At 40.2% G+C, this 22,585-nt stretch overlaps 1 protein-coding gene across 3 annotated transcripts in view; it reads left to right on the forward strand.

Annotated features, from left to right (window-relative positions):
• Positions 1-22,585, forward strand: part of ESRRG (estrogen related receptor gamma) — a 437,669-nt gene that overhangs the window by 353,111 nt on the left and 61,973 nt on the right. For all 3 annotated transcript variants that reach the window (XM_065400566.1, XM_065400565.1, XM_065400567.1), the window contains exon 4: positions 20,952-21,062. In XM_065400566.1, coding sequence (XP_065256638.1) covers positions 20,952-21,062 — 111 coding nt within the window. The remainder of the gene's footprint in view (positions 1-20,951; positions 21,063-22,585) is intronic.

Genomic DNA, 22,585 nt, shown 5'->3' on the forward strand with positions numbered 1-22,585 from the left:
CTTGCTTGGTGACTGCTGCAATGTATGCTTATGACAGACACTTTATGTTCCATTTCCCCATAAAGCTCAGCACATCAAGCCTTCCCTTCTGACCATATGCTGCCACACTAGGATTTTCTCTAGATACATTATGGCTTGTCTTTCTTAAGCAGGATTCAAGACCTTCACCTGCAATTAAGTATAGTACTCAGCACTTGGAATCCAAATCAGTTTAGTTCATTGCTACATTTGAGTTCTGACAAGGGTTGTGTACCTTTGCGGTAATGCTTACCTTGTGGCACACAACGTTTATCATATAAAGTGGATGTGGATTTCATTATGAGAGTGTAGTAGATGACCCAGAGTAGCAGCAAGTGAATGAAAAGGGAACATTTTAACAAAGGTGTACAGTGAGCATCTTTTATAACATCTTAAGTTTTGATGTCACTAGAAAAAATAAGAACCCTGAGTAAAGAAACATTATCCTCCAATTTAAGAAAATAAATAAATTAAAAAGCAGAGCATTTTTTCAGTTTGCTGTTCAATATATAATCAGGGTTTTTAATAATCTTTTATAGAGATAGGTTGGGACCCAAAAGCCTCTGAATTTGGGGAAGATTTATATCCAAATTACAGTTTTCTCTCTAATGGGAAAACCAAAGTCCTGACTCTGAATATCCCCTAAACTCTACGAAAGTTCTGATCTGGAACTTCATAGCTGGTCCCATGTTCTGTAGTGGGTTGAAACAAACCCCCAGCCTGAATTCTGCTGAAATCTGAACCCCCCTGAATTTACACTGGTAAGAACTGAATCAAGATATTAATCTGGGGCCAAACTTTGCAGCTCATGTTCTTTGTTCAGTTTTTTTAATTTAAAAACACAGAAATCATTAAAACACAAAAGTACTGTGGAGTACATAGCTTGTATGGCCAGGTCCCAATGAGTACATCTACACTGCAGCTGGAAGTGAGTCTCACAGCCCCAGTAGACAGACTCACGCTAGCGGGTCCTGAGCATGCACGCTAAAAACAGCAATGTGGATGTTCTGCTCAAGCAGGAACTCGGACTCTGAAGCCCACCCATCCTAGGCTTTAGAGCCCAAGCTCCAGCCTGAGCCAAAATGTCTACATTGCTCTTTTTAGCATGCTAGCACTTGTTTGACCCTTGCTAGCACAAGTCTGTCCACTCAGACTGGGAGGCTTGCACCCAGCTGCAATGTACACATACCCAGTAGTGTCCAATCTTTAATTACTCGCCAAACCAGCTTCAGCAAACACCTCTTCTCAAAAGCATAATTTCTACAGCTGTGAGAGTAATAGACTGCACAAAAGTATGACACAACATAGGGAAGTTTGTTGTAGGGCCACACTTTTGTGGGCAGGGGAAAGAAGAAGGGCCTGAGCAGATGGAAATCAAGCCCATGAGTTGAGGAGAATAATAAAGGGACATTAATCCACAGTACCACACCATCTCTGACATAGTGGCATAAGCAATAGAAAATAACTTAACTCTGAGAGGTGGGAGAAAGGCAGTAAAAAATGAATTGTGTTATAGTTTCTAAAACCTGCCTCCATTAAAAAAACAAATGTGCCTAAACAATGGCAAGGTGTGTGATGCTCACATAAATCTCCCACTTCAGCAGATGGGAAACATGTAAAACCATAGGAAACAGTATCAGAAAATACTATAAATGTTAAGATGGCTGAGATCATAGATTAATAAAGATCCAACACTCAGTCTCCAGGGTCTTCCTCATCGGATCCATCCTCACTGCCGTCTGCTTTGATTTTCTCCAATAAACATGCGGCTGACTCTTTATTCCTAGAAAACTTATTGATGTTCCTTATAAGTGACACATAATTTTGCTGGATATAAGATAGTTGCAGGCTTGTTCTGCAACTGCCAATTCCTTCCTTTTCTCCAGGATGATCAGGCTAAGGCTCAGAGGGAGCAAAATCAGTTTGTATCCCTCTGTTCCCTTTCATGACATAGTCAAGACCCTACCCCTGTCATGTGGCTGTAGTAATGTAATGATAAGCCGTCTGCTGCCTTCTCCAGACCTCTGTGCACATTTAAGAAGAAGTTCAGTGTTATATAGCATCCTTCTGATCCTCCTTTAAATTCATACTAAGTAGTGTAATGAGCATTCTAATGAAGGTAAATGGATCCAAATCTTCCCACTGGGATCAGAGCTGTTTTCTGGTATGAGCAGAGCTTATGGCTGAGGGAGGGAGAGAGGGGGGCCTGATCCATTGGAGGGGGGATGGGGCAGTTTAAAGGACAGTACCCAAATTTAATGTAACACTGTGAGGTTTGCTGCTATTCCAGAGCATTGATCAAAGAGGGAGGGGAAGGACAGCGTCAGGGAATGAGGATTCCCCAGAATAACCTTACAGGGGAGGAGTGGAAGGGCCATAATCTTGAAGTCAACAGTGATCTAAGGATCCCACCACTCAGTGATCTCCTTTGGGGCCGATCCCTGCAGGCTTTTCTTAAGTGTTTCTAGTGCTTCTACTCTGGCAAACTTCCACTGTGTGTCAGAGACTGAGTTCAGTAAGAGTTTGCCTGAGTAAGGAGCAAGAAAAGACTGAGTAAGGACTTTAACATTTGGCTCTTGGCTTTCAGTAAGCATTAAACAGAGCTTTATAACTGATTAGGGCTAGATTGTGACATTTAGGCACTGGGCAGCCTCTAGAATCAAAATCCTTTTCTAAATGCAGAGGGAAGGATACACACACTGCAACATCATTGCTTCCCTCTGTAACCATGGCCACCTCCCTTCAGCACGAGGGACTGCAACTGTCCCCAGTGCTTGCATGGGGAATAAATAGGGTTCAAAAGACTTCTTGCATTGTGCTCCATGCAAAGACCAGGGCCAATCTGGCCTTTACAGTGTTTAGTAACTATCTCACAGTTCTTAATATACATTTGAGTGTTGATTTTTGGTTGTGGTGTTTTAGCTTCAAGCCATTCCAAGTGTTTTTCCACAGCTCTCTTTACCTTCATGATCAGCTAGGTTAAATGGGTCCATAGTTTCTAGTTTGTCTAGTGGTGCATGTAACTAACTTCCCATTTTTGCAATGGAACAAATCTAGTCGAGTCCTACAGGAACAACACGACCACAACTCTGCTCTTCTAACAGGTGATTTGAAAGGTCAAAGAGTATTTATGGTCAGTCTTTTTAAGATTAAAATATACATTGCAGAATGAAAGTTATTTGTGGTTACTCTCACATCTGTGCTATTTTCTTCCTTTGTTTGGGGTTTTTGCCCCAGGAAGGAGAAAGGATTAGTAATAAAAGATAAATTCCCATGTATCTTTCCCCCTAAATATAGATTACGTTCTTTTAATCTGGCTTTGAATGGAAGTAAAGAAGTCTTAAAGCTAAATGATGATTATGCTAAGAGCATTTCTGGCATTGTTGGCAATAGTACCATTCAGTTACATATTTTCCATGTGTTTTATTTACCCTTTTTGTGCATCTTCTAACTGGTAATTGTCACCTCCTGACCTAATTAATTTTACATCTTTAATATTGATGGCAAAAATGTAGAAATATCCTCGTGTTTATGGAGGTCAGATAATTTTAGGATTCTGACTGGGATGATGCAAAAAGTATAAAGTAAAAATGGAATACACAAATAATTAAAAACTATGCTCTGGGGAATCTGTATATTGCATAAAGACATTAGCAAAACTAGCACTGAGATGGATGATTCCTTTCGAAGGGAAAAGTAACAGTATTAAGAATGCCTCAAAATCATCAGTGGTAAAATTAGACAAAGAAGGAGAAACTCTGCCTAAAGTATCCCCTGTGTAAACGTACAAGAGAAGAAGGGGGAGGCATGTGAGATGAGAGGCTGAGAAACAGACACTGCTTGTTTCATGTAACAGGCATTGAGAAAGTACATGTAATGATTTGTTTGTAGCTCTTTTTACTTGAAACTTTGGATGCATTTTGAACATTGAATTAAAAATCAACTGTTGCTGGCTTTTGTGATGGTGTGATCTGTAACCAGCAAAGCAGTAGCTTCTTCCCCACAGCTTAATGAGACTGTAAACAGGCGTGACCTGAAAGTAGTCAGCCAATCAAATAACAGAATTCTGAAAAGGTTAAATAAGTGCAACGCTTTATTATAATATATAGCATATAATATAGTAGATGAGCTATTACAACTCTGAAACTTTATTTTGGTCACTACGATTGTGACCAGGGTAAAAAAAAAAAAAGCAAGGCATGAATCCATTACGCTTGTGTCATCTGCTCTCACCCTGGTATAAATCTGGGTAACTCCACTGGCTTCAGTAGCGTTATTCCAGATTTGAACTGGAGTGAGAGAACAGATTTTGACCTCTTGATTTTACAGTGCTATGTATGTAGTCCTGCAAAGACTTCTGTGTATGCTTAACCTTATGCACAGTAAATAGTTCCATCTTAAATTTGGCATAAAGTTAAGCATGTGCATAAACCTTTGCAGGGATAGGGCTTATGATAGACTGTGCCTTTCAAGAAATATGTTGATTTAACCAAAAAGAGAGATACCTATTGTTAAGCAAATGTGCATAGAATTCATTCAGGATACAGAGCTTACTCATTTTAGTATCTTTATTTTTTAATAATGTTTTGCCTTCTTACCTAAAAGTTTTTATATGTTGCCTATGAAATTACACTGAAATCTCATTCTAACATTCATTTCATTCTAACAGTTACTCTTACTGTTTAATCTAAAATGTTTTCCTTCCATGAACATCTTTGTATACAGGGCATCTTGAATAGTGAAGTGGAGCCTCTTTGGTGAAAAAGAATATTTCTTATGACAACATTTTTGTTGTTAATTTAGTCTGGCTAAAATTACATACATATTCATGCATCTTAATAAGAACAAAGCTTTACTCTTGGATATTTTCCATAAATTTGTCCTCATAAGCAATTTGATAGACATCTACTATAACTGTAATGGTGGAAGTTTACAGTAAATCAGTCTCCCTGGTTTAAAAATCTATAATTTATTAACCCATTCCCCAAAGGTCCAACACTTCATATAAGATTACAAGAAAATTGTCACTATTTTTTATTTTAGAGCAGGGAGCATTTTATAATCGGAGTATATTGTCTAATTGTTATAAAATTTATTGTGTTTTACTAATGTAAAATCAATTTAGCTCATGATATTAATTGAGCGTAAGATTATGGATGGCCAAAAAGGGCTTCAAAACATGAGCTCATTATTATAACTATGTTTTTCAGCTAGGGTTTTCTATATTAAATCTGATCAACATTTAGCTCTGACACTGATGTACAATTCCCATAGTGGCTATGTGGGTTAACCATGGTAGTGGTGTACACAAAGCTTAGATAACTTAATTCAAGCTGTAGTATTGGTAATGTGATGTCACTAATAAACTTCCCATTAATCAATGAAGTATTAGTCTGAGAACAGCTGCAGATGCTGCAAGTAGGATAAAGTGTCACCCCAGAGTACTGTGACAGACAGTATCGCAAAGGGATGAGGGTGGCACCATACAAGTTGACTGGTAAATCTGCTGCCCTGTGATCAAAAATACATTGTTAAATATATTCCCTTACAAATAAAGCTCAAGATGAACAGTAGACTACATTTTTGTTTCCATTCTCAGTACTTTTATCTGTATCATTTAGCACAGGTTTTAAGAAGAACATTGAAAGGTTAACTCGTCTTTTTTATTTTCTTATTTGCTATTTTGCATAGGTAAAACGTTGAAACTCAGTGTTGACAGCTTCTGTGGTTTTATCATAAGCCTTGTGAAATTGAATGTTTTCTTAAAGCCCTACCTGCTGGAGTCAGGTTATTACATGAGAATCTCAGCCTGCATTTTAAAAAAAGGAACTTTCTAGCTTTCATGGTTGTAGAGAAAAGATTGAAGATGTGAATCCCACAGGCTCAAAAACCAGAAGTTAAACAAAAAGAACACAACATTTATTATTTTTTAAATCTCGTGATTGTTGGGGACCTGGCCTTTAAACTAATTAAAGAAATACCATTACAAGAAAAAAATGAACACTTTTTATTTTTAAAACCTCCTTCCCTAAACTACTCTTAGTGCTTTAGTACCGTAGGCCCTGGCCTTGCAAGTAGTTCCAGGTGTCTGCTTCCATGCTTCCACCTGCACATAACACCACTGAAGTCAATGGGTTCTGCACAGGTGTGACGGTCTGGCCATGTGAATCCAAGTGTAATGACCGTGTGTAGGAATGGAACCTTCTACCATAAACTGAAAGCATTTTAAAATCGAATCTACTTTTCATTATTTCTATGGTTTACTTCTCACTCAGCTTGTACGATAGAACTAGACTGGTCAATGTCACCTTTGTTTCAGTTTCACTTTCTGGTTCTTATGCATGTGCAGAATTTTGTTATGGTTCGGATCATAGTAGCACAGGGGAATGTTTAGCTAGAAAGAAAAATCTCTGAATTTATTGAAACATTTTTGTTCCTATTAAGTTTTGTAAATACAAACATACCCTTTTACAAATGTAGTGTCTGAACTGCGTTGATGTTGTCCCTTCAACCAAATCGTCCGATGACCTCATCACAGCGTTCTCATACCTGCTGACAATGTCAGCATGAATGTTCATATAGTTTGACACTTCCTATAAAATGTTTATTTTATTTCTCATGAAGACTTCTGCTGACATGGTATCAGGCCATGATATAAGCATTTTTAAAATCTCTTCCAGGCACAGCCATTTTGAGTATGGATTTCCCCACAGGAGCTGCAAAATAGGCACTCTGTAACATACAGAACAGTTATGAAGGCCCCAATAGGGTGACCAGACAGCAAGTGTGAAAAATCGGGACAGGAGGTGGGGGGTAATAGGAGCCTATATAAGAAAAAGCCCCAAATATCGGGACTGTCCCTATAAAATCGGGACCTCTGGTCACCCTAGGCCCCAATCATGCAAAAATGTGGGCATTTGCTGAATTTTTTGCACGAGTAGTGCCTAGCATTCAATTGGACTCCTCATAAGTGTAAAAACAAGCAGTTACACAAACGTTTGCAGAATTGGGGCCTGAGTTAAAGCACTTTTATCTTGGAAAAACCACTACTGGTATACCCCAACTTCAGGAGATGTGCTGATCCATGAAGGCTACATATCTAAATTTAAAGCGGAACCCCCAAAATCAAAGGCGGATTTACCATGAAACAAACAGTGCGGTGGCACGAGGCCCCCAATGACAGGGAGCCCCCAAAATGCCGGACAAATCTCATCTGAAAACCTGCCCCAAAGTCCCGGCCGGCGGCGCAGTAGGGCTCAGGCAGGCAGATTGCCTGCATTCCGTGGCTGGGGGCCCCACACCACTCCTGGAAGCAGCTGGCTGCTGGCACGTCTCTGTGTACCCCTGGTGGTGGGGGAGGTGGCCCAAGGCAGAGCACAGAGACCCGCTGCCCCCTTCCCTCCAAGGGACGCATAGAGATGTGCCAGCAGCAGCACAGCAGAGCTAAGGCAGCTCCCTGCCCATGCTGCCTGCCTCCCTCCCTCCCTCCGCGCTGCGCTGCTCCCGGAAGCAGCCAGCATGTCCCTGCAGCCCCCTGGGGGGGGTGTCTCTCCGCGCATTGTCCCCGCCCCGAGCACCGACTCTGCAGCACCCATTGGCTGGGAACTGTGGCCAATGGGAGCTGTGGAGGCGGTGCCTGCTGGCGCACAGAGACCCCCCTGCCCTACCCCCTGCCTAGGAGCCGCTGCCAGAGGAGTGTGCTGGTCGTTTTGGGAGCCACGCTGCCTCCCTGACCTCTGCCGCACCCCAACCCTCTGCCCCAGCCCAGATCCCGTACCCCACACCCAAACTTCCTCCCAGAGCCCGCACCCTCACCCCCTCCCACGCCCCAACCCCCTGCCCCAGCCCAGATCCCGCACCCCACACCCAAACTTCCTCCCAGAGCCCGCACCCTCGCCCCAACCCCCTGCCCCAGCCCAGATCCCGCACCCCACACCCAAACTTCCTCCCAGAGCCCGCCCCCTCGCCCCCTCCCACGCCCCAACCCCCTGCCCCAGCCCAGATCCCGCACCCCACACCCAAACTTCCTCCCAGAGCCCGCACCCTCACCCCCTCCCACGCCCCAACCCTCTGCCCCAGCCCAGATCCCGCACCCCACACCCAAACTTCCTCCCAGAGCCCGCACCCTCACCCCCTCCCACGCCCCAACCCCCTGCCCCAGCCCAGAGCCCGCACCCCACACCCAAACTTCCTCCCTACCCAAGTAGTTTATCCAATTAATTATTTGTTGAATACATTATTTTCCTACTCTTCTACCAGCTGTATAGACTTTCATATGCCATTCGTGAGATGCATTATTCACTAACTTATTTTTCAGAAAAGGAGAATAATTTATTTGCAGATGATTTTTCCTACTATTCAATAAGCTGTAGACTTTGGATCCTTTTACCTGAGACCTCTGCAAATAAAACATATCCTCCTTCCTGGAAGGACATACCTTTCTTCTTCCTTCCCACCGGTCAGCAACAGAATATTTCAAGCCACAAAATAGCCAGTATTAGTAAGCAATACCAGCAAGTTGTCGTTTCACATGATGTCATTTATTTTATAATGGTATATTTTGATTTGATGTCCATCTGACCACAAAATCTAAAAGAGTTTTGGCTTTGAGTTGAATGGGAGTCTCTTTAATTCAGTGCAACCTGTGTCTTGAAATAAAAGATATGTTGCTAAGGTTCATTCTTCTGCCTTAACTCTGAGCTTTTTCTTTCATGCCATGAGCAACACTGCAAAGGAGGATGCTGTGATATGGCATGGCAGTACCCTCCAGTGTGAGCATATCAACCTAAATTAGACAGATTTTTTTCCCTTCTAAATGCCAGGTAAAGATTCCCATTATAAAGTAAACAACTGCCCCAGAGAGAAGTAAGAAGGAGGGGGTATAAACCTGGGATCACAAAGTCCTTGCTGTCACAACATATGGTTATTTTTATCACGAACTGGTATAAGCCACCACTGGCCTTTTCTTTTGTAAGAGGAAGCATTTTAAGATATAATGGAAAATGGTATATGGACAGGAAGAAGACTGTACAGAGAAGTGAGGGCATTTGCTGCAGCTCCAAGTAACTAGTAGAGTGTGTGAATATTATCTTGCTGGATGCTATAATTATTATTTCTATTGCAGTAGAATACAGAGGCTCCAATTGTGGCCCCAATTTTATAGGCATATATGAACACTTAGAAAGCCATGGTCTTTAGCCGAAAGAGCTTGCAATCAAAGACAACAAGCAACACGCTAAAGGGAGGAGGAGAGGAATACTATCAAAACATGCATCAATTTATATACATTATAGATCCCATTTTCAAACCAGGGCACTTAAAGGAGTGCCTGCATAAAACGCAACCTCATCTGTCCTGTGTCCAAAACCCACAATTGCATCTATAAGAGGTGTTTATGTCAGTCCATTTTTGTGTGCAGCTGGCATGCACGCATTTTTTGTGGGCCAGTTTATTGGGAGTACTCTCATTTGTTTATTGGGAGTATTCTCATTCAGCATGTGGCACTCCTGAATTATGCCAGTACATTCTAACAAGCGGTAAGATTTTATCTAGTCAGAACATAGACTGTGATTAAACACAATTCTGACATCAGAAAATGTGTTAGTGGGAAGATGTGGGTTAAGCTTCCTGGTTTATTATTTCTCGCGGCAGCAAGCGCTGGTCTTTGTAGGGCCTTAAAAATGGGGAGTGGGAAGATGAAATGAGTGGATTTCAGGACTGTGACAAGAAGTTGGTGTATCCTTGAGGGCTGAAGTGCAAAGTTTGTGGAACCTCCCCATGTATGGCATGGTTCATGAACAGTGACAGAATGGGGGAATAATTATATAGTGCTGCAGCAACAGAAGTATGGTTTGTAAATGTATTGCGTATATGGGAAATAATTGTTTAATAGCAATATGGCTTGGTAATTAAAAATCTATCCTTTCATACACTTCATTGTATAAATAATATTTTTCCCCATAGGCCAAGTACCCAGATCTGAAAACTATAATTAAAACATTTGGTTGACTTGCTCCAAAATTAGTATCTCATTTTGTGTCAACAAGAAGCTTAGAAACCTCTTTGCAATCCAGGGATGCTCAAGGAATGAAAGAATTAAGAGTTAGTCAGCACTATTAAGAGCGATCTTAAAACGAGAAATAGATGAAAACTATATTGCCAATGCAGAGACTTAAAACAGTTGTAAATGAGAATCAAGCCCATAGTATTTCAATGAAGGCCAATTTAAACTTATCTGGCAGAGTAAAGGAGCCTTTAGGTGGGCATACATGTAGTGGTCCCTTTTACACTGCCAGATGAGTGTAAATTGAGAATTAAGCCCCAAATCTTTAGAATTATATTCTGCTCACTTTATTTGTCCAAGTAGTCCCATTGAACTGTCCTTGATGAAGATTAATAGAATTTGGTCCTAAAAAGAAAAGGCATTTACATAAACATAAAAGATTTAAAAAAAAAATAAGGAAGGAACATTTTGTCTGGGTTATTGGTGTAAACAGCTCCATGTTTTTAAATCTATAGGGTATATTGAATAATGCATCCATTTAGGGGTCTAAATTTTTGATGGTGTTCCTTTAATTTACTCCAGCTCTGTTCCAGGAAAAAGAAATAACTTCTGGGCACAAGTCGTAATTCTAAGCAAGGTTCTTCTCAGTCTCAGCAATACTGAGATTCTCACTTTACGTAATTCTTTCAGCTTATAATATTTGGGACTTTGCTGTGACTTCTGGATCCCAAATTAATTTTTGAATCCAACCTCTCCCAAGTCACCAGTTGAAATATTGCTAAACTGCATATTATTATTTCTGAAAGGGATATTGAGATCCTGATTCATGCTATCAATACTTCACAGTCGGATTACTGTAATGCATTTCATTTCGATCTTCCTGTATCTCTTGAGAGTTGCCAGCAAATGGTCCAGAACTTAACAGTTAGACTTCTTTCCTATTAGAGTTGTCACTAGCATATCTCTTGAATTCTTTATAAGCTTTGCTGGTGTGATCTAGAATAAAAGCTTGCTTGTGACTTTCAAGCATTGATATGGCTTTGCTCCAACTTCCTTTTTTGACCTTCTTGTCTCCTTGTATTCCGAGTCCATTGCTTGGATCGCAAGATAGCTGTTTCTCTCCCCGGGCTTGTCACCTTAGAATAGTGGTTGCAAGTGTTTTTATCCATTGGTGTGTCAACACTAGAAAGTTCTCTCTCATTAAAATTGTCTTAATTTTGAATTCAGGAACTTGAAAGCATGCATGTTTGATTTCATATTTAAATAGTTTTAACTAAGAATTGTTGGTATTTTGGGATAAATTGCCCTTGTGTTTTGTTTTACTCAGTATTGTCCCATGAGGTCATATGTATAATAAAATCATAATGTATATTTAATATGGTAATGATATATATGCACATCAATATAGCATTTAACTGTGAAATTAACACTTTTCATGTTATTCATAAATGTCTTTGCAGTATTTTACATGTCTGATTAATTACTATCATGTACTCAATATGCTAATTTAGAAAGAGACCATATTTGGTGGTGGTGATTATTATTTCATAACCAATCACATAATAGTTTTGCAGTTTATGTGCCCTTGCTTTTAGCTTTCTTTTTTGCACAAATTGCAAAAGTTCCATCTTTGCTGAAACACAGCCCCTTTCCTTGTTTTTAACAGGTGAAATAAAAGGTATAAACATTGTTTGTCCCTTCCTTAATAGCTTATTTCTGATCTCCCTAGTATCAGAATAAATTTGGCATAATTCTAGTGAATTTCTACTGGTGTCAAATTGGTGAAAGCTCAAACTTATGCACCCAGTGTTTGGTACATGCAGTGTAAATCTTCTGGATAAGAAATACATTTAGAAAAAGTGCCTATTTGAAAAGGAGGTTTCCTTTAATTAAACTGGGGAGATGAAAATGATGAGTATTGAATGTTTAATGCAACATTTTAGATACCCTGGGTTTTTTTCTCTTTTTTTTCTTTGCACATTCACCTCATCTTGAGCAGAAATAAAAGGTTCAAGGCTTGTCACCATCAGTTTATAGATAGCTGTTTAAAAATAATGAGATATTGGGTATTGTAAGGCTCAGGGCTGTCTTGCCAGACTCATTTATTTCCATTCACCTTTGTCAGAATTGCAGACAGAAGACATTCAATTAAAAGTTGTCACCTGTTGCATATGACCTAATTTGTACTTGTAGGTGTCACAGTTTAGGGTACTGTGTTCATATGGAGCCATTTATTTATTTATTTTAAACGTAAAACAACAGTTCACTTGGGAAACATTTTGGGCCATGTTCTAAAATGTGACACCATTTCTGTAGAGGCTACTATTCACAGCAGTCACTTGTGCAGAAATAATGGAATGTATTTGCACAAAACTTCATTTACATGGGAAGATTGACTTTAAGTGGGTTTTATGCATAAACATTGCTTTGTTTTATGCACAAATAATAGTGCACACAAATTCCACGTGACGATTGCTACATGTAAGGTTAAAACTTCTTGCAAAGAAGGAGAAGTATTATTATCCTCATTTTAAGGCCGAGAAAACAACTTGCCTGCAATTATTAAGTAAGTTAGTTGCATAGTAAAATAGAGAACATAAGACTACTGACACCCAGCCAGCTGCTCTAATCATTAGATATGCTATATTCCCAAACTAGAATGTTACAAGGATGTCTCTTGTAAATGGTAAATTCCATCCCTTAGACAAATTAGCAAATATCTTTTGGGTCCTGGCTAGGGGTGAAAGTAACTTAAAAGTATTACCGGTACGGAGGCCCGGCTCTGGGCCCCCGGAAGGGGCTGGGCCTTGGGCAAAGGGGTGGGGCCTCGGGCGGGGCTGGGGGTCAGCTTCCCCCAGTCAGCCCTTCAGCACTGCCCGGCCTGCGCTGCCTGGGGCTCCGGCGGCGATTTAAAGGGCCTGGGGCTCCGGCCGCTGCCGCGGTAGCAGCAACAGTGGCCAGGAGGCCTGGGCCCTTTTAAATTGCCAGGCCCGGGGCAGGTGCCCCTTTTGCCTCCCCTCCTCGGCAGTCCTGGGGAGGGGCCAAAGGGGCAGTGATGCTAAAGCACTGCTACTGCAGTGCTTTAAAGAGGGTCCTTAAAGCACTGCCGCGGCAGCGGTTTAGCATCAGCTGTGTACCAGCCCATACCGGCGGCCACTTTTTACCGGTACACTGTACTGGTCTGTACTGGCCCACTTTCACTGGTTCTGACTGACTGTAAAGTAGGAGGATGATTTTTAGACTTCATATGCAACACTAAATAATGTGTTCAATAGTGCAGGTTGCTATCAGGAAACAAAAACTCTGCAGACTTTCCCTTGCTAATTGTTAATTTAGCTGTAGAGCAAGAAAGCTTTAATGTGAATCATGGCTTTTATCTTCTTTGATGATTTAGGACTCAGTTTTAAAAAAATAAAAATAAAAATCAACGCCTAATGGCCATGCATTTTGCATCTCTGGCTGCATTTTCAGTTTTACCTCACATGCTTCCAAATATGATACCAAATGATTTCAAACACTCACAAATTGGCAACTGCGCAATTCAGCACATACACCAAATGTAGAGCACTAGCAAATAAAGATAGCTCATGTTATCCTATATTATTTACTGCACATTTCTAGTCTACTGTGCGTGTTTTTCCACTGCAAATCATTTTGGTTTCAGGATTAACGGGCCTCACACTATTCTAATCCTAAAGTATAGAAATTACTGACCTGTCTTAATCTAAGTGTTGTTGCACACCTTATCTCCAGATACTTTCTGTCTACAGTTATGGAGGAAAAAAATAAATGTTTACTCATTTTGGCAAATAAATGCACAACTCAATGTACATAATATTCACTCAACTTTATTCAGCAACCTTATAAATAAGCACCGCACGTCCAGGTTGAATTGGAACACCCTATCAGAATGTTGTCCCGAAGGAGAACTGCATCAGAGTCTGCCACTAACATTCCTTCTGCAGTTTCTGATACTGCTAATCTGGCTTTTGCCTCTAATACTGATGCTACTGCTCTTTCTGATGCTGAGTGAGGTGTTGTTCCTTCAGTTTCCTCTCTTGTTAGTCTCACTGTACAATCTTAAAACAATTTTGGGAGTCTTACAAGCATCACTTTTATAAGTGGGACTAATCCAATTTCTTATCCACGCTGTGGTGGAAGAGGCCACAGAGTACAGTAACTTCTATTGCACATCTTGAGCACATAATTGGAGGGAGAGCCTACCAAGAAGACATGGGTGTGGAACAGAATCCTGACTGCCACAATTCTCATGGCTACTGTAGGGGAGTTATAGAGGAAGCACAAATGCAATCCACAACATCCCTAAGGAAGTTAAAATGAAGGGTTTGATTCTCATCTCCCACCTGTTCTTCACTGCATTGACATGAGGGGAGTTAATTTTGATTTACTCTAGTGTAAGTTATTATTTAAATTAATTACAGTAGCACCCACTGCATGCTAGGTGTTTTTCAGAAGCAATCCTGACCCCAAAGCATTCACAGATGAAGACATGCAACTTAAGGAAGTGGGGGAGAGGGATAAAATCTACTTTAAACAAAATAAAACCCTACATCTCAACTACTGTTGGCAATTTCTTGTAGGCAATCAGGATACAAGAGGGCCTTGAGGAGGGTTTGAAGGAGATGGTATGGGCCCTGCAGATCAGTTCAGGAACTGTGTTCTGTGAATAAAGGGCACCATGCAAAGAAGCACAAAGATCTTTGTGGGAGAAATGAACAAATGGGCATCCGAGGCTGACATCATTAGTAGAATAGAGGGGGTGGTGACGGGCAACATGATAAAGACACAAGAGTGATTAACAGGAGGGATAAGGTCACAAATAGCTTAAACTCCTTTCTTAATTTGTGCCAGAGCTTTCCAGGGCTGAGCCCCATCATTTCTGGGCTTGTCACGTCAGTTATGAAAGTACAAAAATTGCTTGAGCCCCGGCACCTCTTTCATTACAAATTAAGCACTGCTTAAACTTGAGCCAGTGGAGGGGTTTAAAGAATTGAATGATGTAGTCAGATGAGGAAGAAGACCTTGGGAGCTGTATCTCACATGGACTGGAAGGGGGTATATGAGTGTTGGGGAGACCAGAGAGGATGAAGTTGAGATGAGAGCCTGGGCAAGGGTTTAACGATGTGCAAAGAAAGCAAAGATTAGGTTTTAGAAATGTTAGCGGGATAAATGGTGTACTTTGGACATAGCCTGGATGTGTGGGGCAGGGATTGTCTTTTTGTTCTGTGTTTGTACAGCACCTAGCGCAATGGCATCCTGGTCCAAAACGAGGGCTCCTAGGTGCTATGGTAATACAAATAATAAATCATAATACCCGGTGGTACGTATAAATACAGGATTGGATTGATGGAGAAAAAGCAGGAATGCAAAAATAGAGTATGGCTTGTCGTCACAGAAACTGGAACTGAAATAACTAAATTGGTTGTAACTCACAACGTAAGTTATTTCAGAGCACGTCTGTGTGTGGACATTCTTTATTTCAGAATAATAGTGCCCTGTTTCATTATTAGTTGTGTTGGTAAAGAATTGGCTTAACATCACACAGGAAGTTTGATAGGATCGGGAACTGAACCCAGTTCTATAGAGTCCTAGTCGGCACCAGACTATTCTTTCTGTAAGGTCAGCTGAAGAAACCCTTATGCCATATAGGATTGTGTAGTTACCTCTTCAAAAAAGTTTAGTTACTGCATTTATTTTTCTGTCTCTCCATATATTCTAGCCTGTGACTAATCCTTACCATCTGAGTTTTGTAAATCATGTCTAAGTGTGTGATTTCCCTTCCTGCTCTAATAGGTGATTTAGTGTTTGTAATTAGAGGCGAAGTGGAGTGTTCTGTTAGTTGCTTTAGTGTTGACTGCTGAAATCATGTTTTAGTTGGTAATTGGCCCATTCCTTTAGTCCATACTGAGATAAAATTCTCATTGACATCACTGAGATATTTCCTGTTTAAGGATTTCAAGACGAAAGCTGACATTAGGGTACATTAGGGGCCAGATCCTCTGCTGATGTGAGTTCACCTGGCTTAGGTTAAGCTATACCCATTTATACCAGTGGCCTCAGAGTATTGTAATAATAGAAGGCTTTTCATTGAAAATCTCAGATCACTTTAATGAGGTGGGCTAAGTACCATTATTTTCATTTTATGGATAGGGAAACTGATGCAATGACAGATTGAGTTGCCAAAGACACACTTGCACAGTTAGGGTTAGAACAAAGGTCTGCTTACTCCCTTTGTACTCTAAATATGTTCCACAGTGTCTCTGTTAATATTATAAACATACTGTGTTCGCTTACACTAATTAACTTTATGACCAGGATATCAGATGTTAATATTATTCCCCGAAGCTGAGTCTTTTAAAAGCAACTTTATGCATTGTAATAGTTTGTTTTGGATAGGCAAAGTAGAGCAGGCGAACACAGAGGAGCGTATAGTTAGTTATAATGTCCCAAACAGGCAAATATACCTTTTCTGTTGTGACGACTCTCACAATTGCCATGGTTTACAGGTTGGGAGGTCAGGAATTGGGGGAGAATATATATATACACAAAATAAACCTCTCCAACTACTGGATTCCCATTCACCATGAAAAACCCCAAATAAACCACTTTTCACTAAGGGTCAGACTCTGGTGTGCTTTCTCACTTTTGAGTAACAAATTACTTTGCAAGTAGTCCTTATAAGACTCCCATTGCTATGTAAGATTCCCAATGTGAGTAAGAGTGTCAAAATTTGGTTCTAATATAGTTATTTGCTGTTAGGATTAAGCTAAAATTTAAGGAAGCATAATGGTAAATTCTATGTCTATACTAGTAAAAGGTCCATAGAACCCCAATTTGCTTTTCCATTTATATAATGGTATGTTAAAATCTAACATCTTGGGGGGGGGGGAGGGAATTAAAAAGTATTTTTACACTAAAGTTAGAAATAATTACATTACAAAAGTATGTCATTTTAAATTGTTGTTGTTCAGCAATACATTTCCCTAAGATATTAAGAACTACACCTCTACCCCCATATAACGCGACCCGATATAACACAAATTCGGATATAATGCGGTAAAGCAGTGCTCCGGGGGGGGCGGGCTGCGCACTCCGGTGGATCAAAGCAAGTTCGATATAACGCCGTTTCACCTATAACACGGTAAGATTTTTTGGCTCCCGAGGACAGCGTTGTATCGAGGTAGAGGTGTATAGTGCTCGCACGTTTGTTGTTGTTGTTTGTAAAAGTTGTGTATATAAGGATATCTAAATGCATGTGCGGGTGAATATATAGTTCTGTGTATGATTTTGCCACATTGATACTTGTCTGTATTTCCGTCCCATTGAACATGTGAACAGCTTGAATGACCGCCCTGCACCTTTAAGCACGGGGGGGGAAAGGGGTTGCTTGGCTGGCTGGCCGAATGAAAACAATGCTTTATGGCGGGGGGAGAGGGGGATGAAAAACTTTTGCAAAAGGGGACAGCAGTGGTCGCTGACTCATCCCCTAGGAATGCGGGGTTTAAAAGGGACAGCTCTGGGCTGAAGCGTCCCTTTTACACAAAGCCATCTGAAGCAGGAACCACCATCCTTCCTCTTTATGTGAGAAAATACCAGGTTTGGTTAAGACCTGCTGTGGGCATTACACTAGCCGCCCCTTTTTTGTTAGGAGGGCTGGGAAGGAATTTTTCCCTTGCCACCATATTGACTTGGGTGCAGTTGTGGGGGTTTTCGCCTTCCCCACAGCGGGTTCAGGAAGGGCTCTGTTCATGCATGGCATGAAGGGCGGTAGGCCATATGTCACAACTCATTATCTAAGTGTGCGGCTGTCCAGTGCAAGTACTCCATAGGATAGGTATACAGTGACCAGATACATGGCTTGGAAAAGGACTTAAAAAGAGGTGTTCGTTAAAGGAAGGAACAGGGAGTGTTTGGGGACTCCTATGATTGGTCTGGCAGAGAGCCAACCCCCTATTCTTATAGCCCACCTTAACCCTTCTATGAGGGAGGTGGATGGTAAGGTCCCGGCAATGGATTTACTGGAGGGACCTGGATGGAAAAAGAGGGGAAGCTGGTGGGAGCCCCTCGGATATGGTAAGGTCCCAGCAATAAATTTGCTGAAGGGGCCTGGATGGAAAAAGAGGGGGAGCTGGTAAAAGTCCCCCGGGTAATTACAGAATAAACAGGGGTTTCCTGCACTGTACACTTTTATCCGTCGGGTAGTCCCAGACATCTAATAATAAAGTTGCGGCCTAATTAAACCCATGTCAAATGTCTCCTTCTTTCGGTATAGCCAGACAATGTGTATCTGTGCAAATGCAAGGGAGGAAAAATTGTTCTTCTTGGTAGATTTCTATTATTTTAATTTAATCTTCAGTTCCATTACTTTTTGATTAAACATACTTCTGTCTGATGCGATCCGTCTTTTATCTCTATGAAATCTGCTTCCAAGCAGAAAGAAAAATGACACCTGAATTATGCAGAATTCATTTTCTATCTATTTTTCTTAAAATGCTGGGCAGTCTTTTTATAATTCCACCAATCTCATATGTGGCTTGCTCTAATCCCCTGCCTTTTTCTGAATGTTCAACCAACAAGCCATGGCCTTTTTAATGTATTTTCTGGCAGTATAGTTTCTTGAATGTCAGTTTTCCTAGGTGGAGATCAAGCTCCTTGGGTGCTTATGGACATTTATTAACCATTAATTAAAAATTCTCTGTCTAATAAACTGTAATAATTTGTGCTAATGAATGTATATGCTTAACTTGAATTACAGATAAGCATACACATGTTGTGTTAATCTAATTCTGTTCCCGGTGAAGTTACTCTGGGCTTATACTATATAACTGAGATCAGAATTTGGTCTCGTGTGTAATATATATACACACAAATGTGTTTATGATAAGGATATATGAACACACTGTAAATACATAGATACATAAATACATAGAGATTTCATTCGTAAGTATGCTTTGACCTCTCTGGGTACATGATTGCTTTATTTTATGATTTATATAGTGTGATTCATAAATGTATATAGATTAGATCGGTAATTAATCAAAAATGTGTTTCCGGTGTTTAGGTAAGCGAATGTACAGTTTCAGTTAAAACCGTATGATCTCATGCAACACTGTCCAGGCTTGGAGATCACTACACAGTCTCATGATTAGCAAAGCGCATGGAGAACTCTTGCATAGAATTGTAGGTTGTGTATTGTACTTACTAACTTAGGGCTGAGTTTAATATAAATCTTGCTAGTAACCTTTACTGACAATAGTATTGAAGTCAATGAGAGCATCAAGAAAGGCGTCTACCTGTGTAAGTAAGAGTTTGCAGGATTGGACCCTTCACTTAACTTCTTCCGATCCTCAGTAACTAGTGTGTCGAGAACCTACGTGTGTGAATAACAGAAAGGAAAGAGAGGGAGAAATGGCCAGAAGAAATGTAAAAAAGAGAAGAGCTGAAGAGCTGGCTGTGGGATTTTTGACACTTCATCAAAATATCCTTCTCCCACCAAAATCCATTTAGTCTCTCTCCTCTTTTGGTTGAAAAAGGAGTGATAGATCTTCCCTTGCAGTTAGCTTCTTTTTTTTTTTTCCTTCTCACCAGACAGCACACTGACCTTGCTCTTCTAGCCCTGCCAAAGGTGCCCCCAGACAGCAGTGGATCCCAACATACCATGTTAAGTACAGGACTGGCCCTAGAGAAGGGGCTTTCACAAACTGGAGCTCCCATCCATTTGTAGATTTTTCTGAGTTCAAGCCAGCTCTGGAAAGAAGAAACATGAAGAAGGAAGGATGCGGAGAAGCAGCAGATTATGATAATGGGGAAGAGAGAGGAATAATTAATCAGATAATGAAAAGAGAAGTGTGCAGTGAGGACATTGTCACATGTTGAGTTCTTCAATAGTTAAATCTGTGTCATCAGGGCAGGCACAAATGTGCTTGGCGCTGGTTTTCTTGTTGCATTACTTACTTGCTGAGGTTTTCTACAGAAAGGATGTGTTGCTGCTGGGTTATACTGACACTCTTTCTGGCTGCCTGGAATCTGTCTGGATGATTCAGAATGAAATAAAAATAATTTGTTGTTTTATGCATGCCACCTACTTTTTTTTTTTTTTTTTTTTTTTTAGTGCTAGAGCAACTCCAGCTTGTTTCAGGAAGTTCAGTTCATATAAATCCCGTGCCTAGATATCTCAAGTAACACAAATGTACTACTTAAGCCATATATAATGTGACAGCAGAATGCAAATGCTGATTTGGCTTTACTGATATCCAGATGAATGCAGATCTCTGTCCTTTGCAACCCCAACGTAACCCCTACTATTGAGTCATTTCAGAAGGATTTTAAACCATGTTTGTATCCCTATAATACTTCAAGAGGTTACTCTACAGTTACTGCAGTCAATTCTCTAGGCTATGTTAATTAAATACATCTCTACTATCACAACAGGATTCAGCGTTAATTGTTTCTGAAGTTCTCATTCTTCATGGTCCTTTGCTTCATAACAGTAGCCTAGTAAATCTATTTACGCTTATAACAACATATAGAGGTTGACAAAGCTTCTACTAAAGAGGACTTTTCAGCTCAGAATCTCCCCAATTGAAGGAATTCTAGGCCAAACCCCAGTCTCGGAGCTGTTAGCATGTTAGTAGAAAGATGTTATGAAAATAATTGTAATATTTTAAAATGATCTTCTCTACAAGAAATTATAGTCTAAACCTTTATCTTGTTTGTATGAAAATATAAATAGGTTGCAGTATGAGTATTTATATCTTTTCTGTTGCTTTTAATAATTATGGTTGTGAGAAAAGAAATTTGCTTTGACTATGCTACAGAAATCTCTCAAAGTGCTAGGTAGAAGATTGTCACGTGAAATGCATCACAACGAAAGTATTACATAAGTGTGTGTTTATTTTTCCCATTTTAGGGGTCCGCCTAGACAGAGTACGTGGAGGTCGCCAGAAGTACAAGCGCAGAATAGATGCAGAGAATAGCCCATACCTGAACCCTCAGCTAGTTCAGCCAGCCAAAAAGCCATGTAAGTACATCGGATGTATCCGTTTTTTCTCTGCATCCAAAACGTCAATATCTCCTGGACCCATTTTAAGCTTCCATTGACTTCTTTAGGACAAGCATTTGTCTCTAAAAGGCTACAGTAAGCGCTACATGTTATCCAGTTAACATGAGCATTTAAAAAAAAATCTTATTAGTTATCTTCGTCTTTTCTCAGACTGTCAGATGAAGCTTTTTACAGGTGGAAGCATATTAATGCATGGTTTATGCAGTGCACATTTTTCATTTACAGGTTATATTTATTTTCATTGGTACATAAAACGGTTCATACTGTGATCATTAGTTCATTGGAGCTTCTAGTTTCAGATTTCACAAGAAAGTGATTTTTGTAGTTTTCACTAACTAAATGAGTTTGACTGCTCAACCTCCCAATGAAAATACATTAGGAGCCTCATTAATTTATAGCTATAGAAGGTTAACACACTAGCTAACATTAGATGAAAAGAGGAATGTGCTGCACTAATAACAAGCATAGGTTGGTAGTTCTGTCTCTGATGCCCTTATGGGCATTCTGGGTTTTTTTTTTTTAAGTGTCCTTGAAAAAAAACTAGAGAGAGAGAGAGAGAGAGAGAGAGAGATGATCATTCCTTTGCTAAAATACAAGTTCCATCCTCTTTGCAATTAACAGTAAATAGTAGGAGGTTTTGCTCTGCAGCGTATACAAACTCAAGCAGCAACTACTAATTCCATAAAGTAAATTTAATTGCATTATATATCTAGTGCAAGAGACTACGGAATTAGCCTACAAAGGTATGAATTTCCTACCAAGTACTTGTGAACTCTTCCATATTTAGATCAGAATTCCCATACACAGTTGTCACTGTCAAGAAGGCTATTTTGCTATCAAAGTGGGACAACCCTTCTCCTCTCTCCCTCCCCCCCACATTTAGGGAAAAATAAAAGAAGCATGGAGGTTTTGTGCCCGTGACACTACCTAGTGTGTAGAAAACGGTGTCTATTTCAGCTCGTGTTCCCCAGTAGGGGACACTGCTGCGTACAATACACATGAGCATATGGGGATCTGTAGAGCAAATAAACAGTCTTTGAACTGTAAGCGAAAGGGCATTTTAGCTATGTCAAAGGAAAAACAACCAGTTTTACATAAAATTAAGGCTTAAGTGAACATATGGCATAGTTTCCTTTTGCCTTTCCAAAAAACATTATGCTGATTATACCTTCAATTGTCCAATCTGGCATCTTCTTCTCAGCCTGCATAAGCTGTTCCACCATTCTGTAAATACAATCTAGGGCTGCATTAAGCAGATTTTTCACATTATAATAAAAACTTTCTGATAATACAATAAAATTTAATAAACTCTAAGGCTTAATTTCATTAGAGGTTTAGTTTTGCTGGATGCACAGATTGCCAGTTTTTTCATTTATTTTACATTGTCATTGAGTTGAAATGTTGATAGCCTCCTAGCATACAAAAAATATTCCAGTCCTTTAATATAGGCATAGGTTAACACTATTGTGCTGAAGCATCCA

This window comes from Emys orbicularis, chromosome 3 (genome assembly GCF_028017835.1).
Source record: "Emys orbicularis isolate rEmyOrb1 chromosome 3, rEmyOrb1.hap1, whole genome shotgun sequence".
In the NCBI taxonomy this organism is placed as follows: domain Eukaryota; kingdom Metazoa; phylum Chordata; order Testudines; family Emydidae; genus Emys; species Emys orbicularis.